The sequence below is a fragment of the Coccomyxa subellipsoidea genome, assembly GCF_000258705.1.
Source record: "Coccomyxa subellipsoidea C-169, whole genome shotgun sequence".
Taxonomy (NCBI): Eukaryota; Viridiplantae; Chlorophyta; class Trebouxiophyceae; family Coccomyxaceae; genus Coccomyxa; species Coccomyxa subellipsoidea.
The window spans coordinates 439,617-446,096 of NW_005178017.1; the positions used below are offsets into that span (position 1 = coordinate 439,617).

A 6,480-nucleotide genomic window follows, 5' to 3' on the forward strand; every position below is an offset into this window, starting at 1 on the left:
CGGAAGCGATCGGCTACGACGCAGTCATGGGTGAGCCACTGTTCTTCAACAGGCAGCTCACGGATGCAGTCAGGCAGCCCTTTGCCTGGGAGGACTGGGCCAGGCTTGGCCTGGTCAGGATCAGCCACCTGCGCGATGTCGTGCGCGGCCCGGAGCATCCGGTTCGGATGGTGCGAGAGCGCGTGCCCATCCTTCTGGCTGCCTTGCCAGCAGCCTGGAGAGCGCTAATCCAGGTGCAGCCACCGGCCGCTATGTGGTGCGCATCTCCGGACCCGTCGGATCGCCGCGTCTGGTCTCGCACAGCCGAAGGTAGCACCTACCTTCTCAGCCACACAGTAAGCAGCACAGGAGCCCTTGTGCCAGTGGACGGAGGCGTTGCAGCCATGCACGCCTTCCTTCCTCCGGCCGCGCAGCCTGCATTGGTTCAGCACTGGGACATCACCAGGCCCTGGCATCCACGCAGCGGCACACGTCAGCAGCGCCAGCACGCGGAGCAGCTGCACCCAGAGCAGCACCTGCAGGTGGAGCAGCAGCCAGGGGAGCAGTTGGAGTGGGAGCAGCAGCTGCCGGAGCCACCGCCACCACCGCCGCCCACACTATACTTCTTTGGCCTCTGGGGATCCCAGGTACAGGACCCTCAGGCTTGGGGGCTCGGCACGCGGCCGGCACATGAGTTTGTGGTGAGGGAGGCCACCGCGCGGCGACAGGTGCTTCACAGGATCAGCAAGGGGGAGGCCAGCCCGGCGGGCCCGCTGCGACCAGCCATCTGGGCTGATACCACAGATGACCAGCGCAGCGGCCTTCGGGCGCTCGAGGCGCGATGGGAGGCCAGGGCTGCAGCTGCTGGTACCGCGTCGCAGGTCTTAGGCAAGAGGCCTCGAGGGCAGCCTGATCCCTCCTCCTGGGCGATCTGGATGGCTGCGCCGCAACCCCGTCCGGTTCCGCTGCGGGACCGCGGCGGGCCTGCGGGCGCGCCAGCGGGCCCTTCACCAGTGCCACAGGGAGCAGATGTCACTGTTGATCCTGCTGCTGCTGTCACAGCAGACCCATCAGCACCTTGGGCTCATGTGTGGCAAGTGGTGCACGCTTCCCATCTGGACCGGCGGCAGCGCGTGACAGCGTGGAGGCTGCTGCATGGCCAGCTCTTCGTCGGCGGCTTCGCGCGTCACGTCCACCGCGCCGATCCCGCCGGTCACGTTTGCCCGCATCCGAGCTGTGCAGGTCAGCTGGCCACACTCACCCATGTCTTCATCATCTGCCCTCTCGCCGCCGGGGTGTGGGACTGGTTCGCAGCGACATGGGCCGCGGTGACCGGAGACGACGCGCCACCGCGCAGCGCCGACCTTCTTCTCGCCGATGACACCAGGATCTGGGGACCGCCGCGGCAGCTCAGGCAGCTCTGGGATCGCCTGCGGCTCGCTACAATCTGTCAGCTGTGGGCAGCATATCAGCGCGGCCGCCACCAGCCAGATGCGGCGGCGATCACCCCCGGAGCGGTTGCGGCTCGCATCCTGTCTTCCTGCAAGAAGGCCCTGCTTGCCGATTGGCGGCTCGCGACCGTCAACGTCCGGCAGACAGCAGGTGTGCTCAGCGACTGGCTTCGCGGACGCGACCCGATGATCACCAGGGAGCAGTTTGCGGCGCGATGGTGCCACCGCGCGGTCCTCTGCGCGCTGGAGGAGCTGCCGGGCGCGCAACCAGTCATCCACTGGAGTGCCCAGCATCCCGTGCCGCTTCCAGCGTGACGCTTCCGATCCACCATTCACTGTACCCAGCCGGCCACGGCTCTAACTTGGCTATCTGTATGACCATGCTCTCATTTGGCCTTCTGCCATGACACCCGCTCGTGTCGATTCTTGTGTTGAACTCACACCCTCTCTTAGGGGGGCCTTTGCGATAGGTGCTCTGGGCACATGGGCGCTAAGAGCCTTCGTCATACCATAGTCAGGCACGGATGACTAACCTTTCACCAGTCCCGATCCCACCCCGGCAAAGCCCGGCCTGTCGTTCCTTGTCTGAGACCCCTTTTGCCTTAGAGCCCTGGGACCACAGATTGCCTACCAGAAGCTTTGCGCCTCTCCTACCTCTAACCTTTGCCAGCGCGGAATGGGGCTCCGAGTCACGTGCTTCCACTGGTCGAGGGACCTGTCGAGCTCGGCCCAACACGGCCCCGGGGGTGCCTCCTTCACCCCTGGGGCACTGGCCTCGCCACCCAGTGCCGGTGGCCTCGCCCACCACCGGACGTGTTTGCGCGGCTCACCCCTTGGGTATCCCTCGGCCAGACGGATCCATCGTGCGCCCCGCTACCTGTGGAGTACCGTGCCGGAGAGCCAGAGCGTTGGCGCAAGCTTACAGAAGACCACCCTGCCCAGGGCTTTAGGCTATCAATAGTTTTCCAATGATCCTCCGATGTTTCTGTCTCACCAGCAGCCCCAACAATCCCCTTGGCCTGTCATCCGTGGCCTTCTGCCTTAGTGTCTGTCCTCCTCACCATTCACAGTAGTTCATTGAAGGCTATCTGAAGGGTTTAGGGTTTCCAACCCCAGTATCCACCCTTGAACCTGAGCGGGTGTCTAGGACCTTGGACATGATGCCTCCTGCCTATCCCCGCCTCCAATGTGGTGGGTGTGTGTATCTGGTCGAGTTCTCGCCAGCCTACCTGTTTTTCGCCTCATTTGCGGCTTCATATCTCCCATATGCCACCGTTTGCTTGTGCCCCACCTTGCTGGCAGATTGAGGCATAGTTTAGGGTCACATTGCCAGCCCCGAGCGGCACCTAGTGGTAATGGGTCCGAACGCGATCCTGTTCCATCCCTGTCGGCCAACCGTATAAACGTGCCTTTCATGTCTGTTCCACCACTGGTTGCCCGCACATCCATAATTGCCTGCCAGTGATTGATGATTGCCTGCTTTGCTGTGACCCCTGCCTCCAGCTGCAAGCCCTAGGCTTGCCCCGTGGGTCCTCCAACGTCACCTCAGCGGTGTTGCGTTGCCGGCGGGCTGGAGTGCGCCTCTGGGGATGAGGTAACCCTCTGGTGCTTGGGACATGTCCATCGCTAGGAGCCTTTCTGTTGCCTTTCTGTGGTATGCCTTCATGCTTGCGCTTCTCTTAAGTATCGCATTATCCTCCTGCGGGAGTGCTCTGCGTGCCCCAACTCTGACAGGTTTCCCCAAATATCCTATTGCATGCGTGCTGGGAAGCGTGCGACTGGCACCTGTGTAATAGCGGGGGCTTCCCCTTTTAAAAAAAAAAAAAAAAAAAAAAAAAAAAAGTTCACAGCGCGCTGGTGCCACCGCGGCGTCCTCTGCACAGTGGACGCCCAGCCGGACGCACAGGCCGTCATCCGCTGGAGCGCACAGCACCCAGTGCCGCTGCCAGCCTGATTGATGCTCTCTTCCACCACACATCTTACCCGGCCTGCCTTGGCCTAAACCAGGTGGCCTGCCTTGGCCTCAAACAGGCACTCTGAATGATCATGCTCTCCTGGCCTTTTGCCATGACACCCGCTCATCTCTGTTCATACTTTGGTCACCACCACAGGTGTTTGGCAGGTCATCCGGGCCCATTGCCTTTTTTTTTTTTTTTTTTTTTAAAAAGGGGAAGCCCCCGCTATTTTTTTTTTTTTTTTTATTTTTTTTTTAAAAGGGGAAGCCCCCGCTATTACACAGGTGCCAGTCGCACGCTTCCCAGCACGCATGCAATAGGATATTTGGGGAAACCTGTCATTGCCTTAGGAAATGGCGGTTGCCTCCTCGGCATTTGTCTCATGTGCACCACCTTGAGCGGGTGTCTAGGAATTTGAACACTCTTTCGGCCTCTGGGGCAGCCATGAAGGCAAGACCACAGACAGGCGAGACCTAGCAATGCACGTCTCCCCTGCTGCACCAGCAGCATCACAGGTCACGCAGGATACCCCGTGCCGGAGGCCCACGGACACGGTGGCCTCGCCGCCATGAGAGAGAGGGCGATTAGAAGGGACACGGTGGCCTCGCCGCCATGAGTCCCTTCTAATCGCCCTCTCTGCCTAGAGGACTGGGACAGGCTGGGCCTCGTCAGCACCAGCCACTGCCGCCCGGAGCACCAGCAGAGTGCTGTGAGTGATCGTGTGCCGTCTGTGCTTACAGCGGTGCCGGCAGCAGGGGTCTCCACAGCGCGTCCAGTCCAGCCACCAGCAGCGATGTGGCTGGGATGTTCTGACCCAACGGACCCCCGAGTCTTGTTGCGCGCAGCAGCAGCAGGTTAGCACGCTTTCTCAGTCAAACAGCCAGCAGCATAGGAGCGCTCGTCCCAATAGAGGACGGAGCACAGGCAGGCCTGCACGCCTTCCTACCTGCCGCCGTGCTGATGCAGCACTGGGACGTCACCAGGACCTCTATCCCACGCACCGGGAAGCGCCAGCAGCCTTAGGAGCAGGAGAAGGACGCTCCTCTCACTCTTCCGCACCTGCCACGACGCACATCTTCGGTCTCTGGGGCAGCAAACGGTCTCTGGGACTTTCCAAGGCCAAGGAAGGTTGAGTAGAAAGTGCGGTGGAGAAAAGGCGTTGGGTCCTGGGCAAGCTTCGTGACAAGAACGCCAGGTTCCCGCGCTGCAGCCTACATTCTAGCCCGCACAGCCCAAGGGACAACCTTCAGACTTCGTGGATTTCGCGGCGTCCTCTGCAGGCAAGGCGCCCCCTAGGCGCACGTGCGGAGGGTGGTCCACAGTTCCCATCTCCTTTTAAAAAAAAAAAAAAAAAAAAATCTCCACCGTTGCGGCTTCCACTGCCAGCATAATCCTGCAGAACTTGCTAGTGCTGCCGTACAAGTATTAGAGGGCCTCACGCAGACTCTGCTGGACTGCGCTGGCTGCTCTAGCGACACGTACGACTTCCTTGGCAATCTGCCAGACACCTGACTTTCGATGGCCCTCAAGTGGGCCATTGACAAGGCCTGCCTGGCCTACATCCAGACGCCGGACAATGACAGACACCTCGCCCTCTAACCGAAGCTTTTCTTCATCGACGGGGCCGGGGCGGATCAGGCTTCCCCGCCAGCAAGCCTCTTCCCAGCCTTAGCAGCAGCAGTAGCTGCTTACAGTCCCACAGCTGCCCGCCGGTCCTCGCCCGATTTGCCAGCGTCAACGCACCGCACAGGGACCCGCGCGCGGCACACCCGGCGCAGCCCACATTCACCCGCACCTGTAGCAGCTCGAGGCTCACGTACAGGCCAGCCGCGCTTCCGAAGACGATCGCGCAGGCCTGGGTGCCACGGCAGCCAGCAGGCTGTCTCTCGTGCCACACAGGCCATCGCTCCGATGGACTGCACTCCTCCCCGAGCTAAGGAGATCCTTCCAGTGGTGAGCCAGACACCGGCAGACATGGACATCCGTGCGCAGCTGGTACCGCCCCCCGCAGCGACGCCATAGGAGTGGGAGACACCTGCTTGCACGCCGGGCAACCGGGGTTGCAAGATTAGGCAGGTGCGATAGTTCTTAGGGTATACTGGCAGGTAGATCAGCGCCTGCACAAGGCCACAGCAGCCTACGTGCCCGGCCCGTCAGCTCCGCCGCTGGGGCTCTCCGGCGTTCCGAGCACGCGCGCCGAGGATTGCCTGGAGCGGCTGGCAGGGCACAATCACTTTCCACCAGCGTCACAGGGATCCGCCAGCTGCAAAGCGATTGGACTCTCGCACTGCAGTCATGAGACTCTCCAAGAGCCAGGGACCAGCCCAACAGAATGCTCTGCGACACACTCCGCCGGATGCCTTCAAATTGGTTGCCCACTTTTTTTTTTTTTTTTTTTTTTTTAAAAGGGGAAGCCCCCGCTATTTTTTTTTTTTTTTTTTTTTAAAGGGGGAGCCCCCGCTATTACATGGGTGCCAATCGCACGCTTCCCAGCACGCATGCAAAAGGATATTTGGGGAAACCTGTCAGAGTTGGGGCACGCAGAGCACTCCCGCAGGAGGATAATGCGATACCTAAGAGAAGCGCAAGCATGAAGGCATACCACAGAAAGGCAACAGAAAGGCTCCTAGCGATGGACATGTCCCAAGCACCAGAGGGTAACCTCATCCCCAGAGGCGCACTCCAGCCCGCTGGCAACGCAACACCGCTGAGGTGACGTTGGAGGACCCACGGGGCAGGTCTAGGGCTCTTGCAGCTGGAGGCAGGGGTCACAGCAAAGCAGGCAATCATCAATCACTGGCAGGCAATTATGGATGTGCGGGCAACCAGTGGTGGAACAGACATGAAAGGCACGTTAACACGGTCGGCCGACAGGGATAGAACAGGATCGCGTTCGGACCCATTACCACTAGGGGCCGCTCGGGGCTAGCAAGGGGACCCTAAACTATGCCTCAATCTGCCAGCAAGGTGGGGCACAAGCAAACGGTGGCATATGGGAGATTTGAAGCCGGAAATGAGGCGAAAAACAGGTAGGCTGGCGAGAACTCGACCAGATACACACACCCAACCACATCGGAGGCGGGGATAGGCAGGAG

At 60.8% G+C, this 6,480-nt stretch overlaps 2 protein-coding genes across 2 annotated transcripts; one reads left to right on the forward strand and one right to left on the reverse strand.

Moving 5' to 3' along the window:
• Positions 1 to 2,106: 2,106 nt before the first annotated feature.
• Positions 2,107 to 3,384, forward strand: COCSUDRAFT_60561 (hypothetical protein; the record flags this gene model as incomplete). The annotated part of the gene is made up of 2 exons (XM_005642679.1): positions 2,107 to 2,293; positions 3,314 to 3,384. 2 exons carry the CDS (start codon positions 2,107 to 2,109, stop codon positions 3,382 to 3,384), a joined length of 258 nt encoding a protein of 85 aa, XP_005642736.1.
• Positions 3,385 to 3,901: 517 nt separating this feature from the next.
• COCSUDRAFT_60562 (hypothetical protein) lies at positions 3,902 to 5,405 on the reverse strand (the record flags this gene model as incomplete). Its single annotated transcript, XM_005642680.1, has 5 exons — positions 3,902 to 4,194; positions 4,387 to 4,444; positions 4,868 to 4,941; positions 5,078 to 5,240; positions 5,385 to 5,405. The coding sequence occupies 5 exons, from the start codon at positions 5,403 to 5,405 to the stop codon at positions 3,902 to 3,904; spliced, it is 609 nt and encodes a 202-aa protein (XP_005642737.1).
• Between the last annotated feature and the right edge of the window lie 1,075 nt (positions 5,406 to 6,480).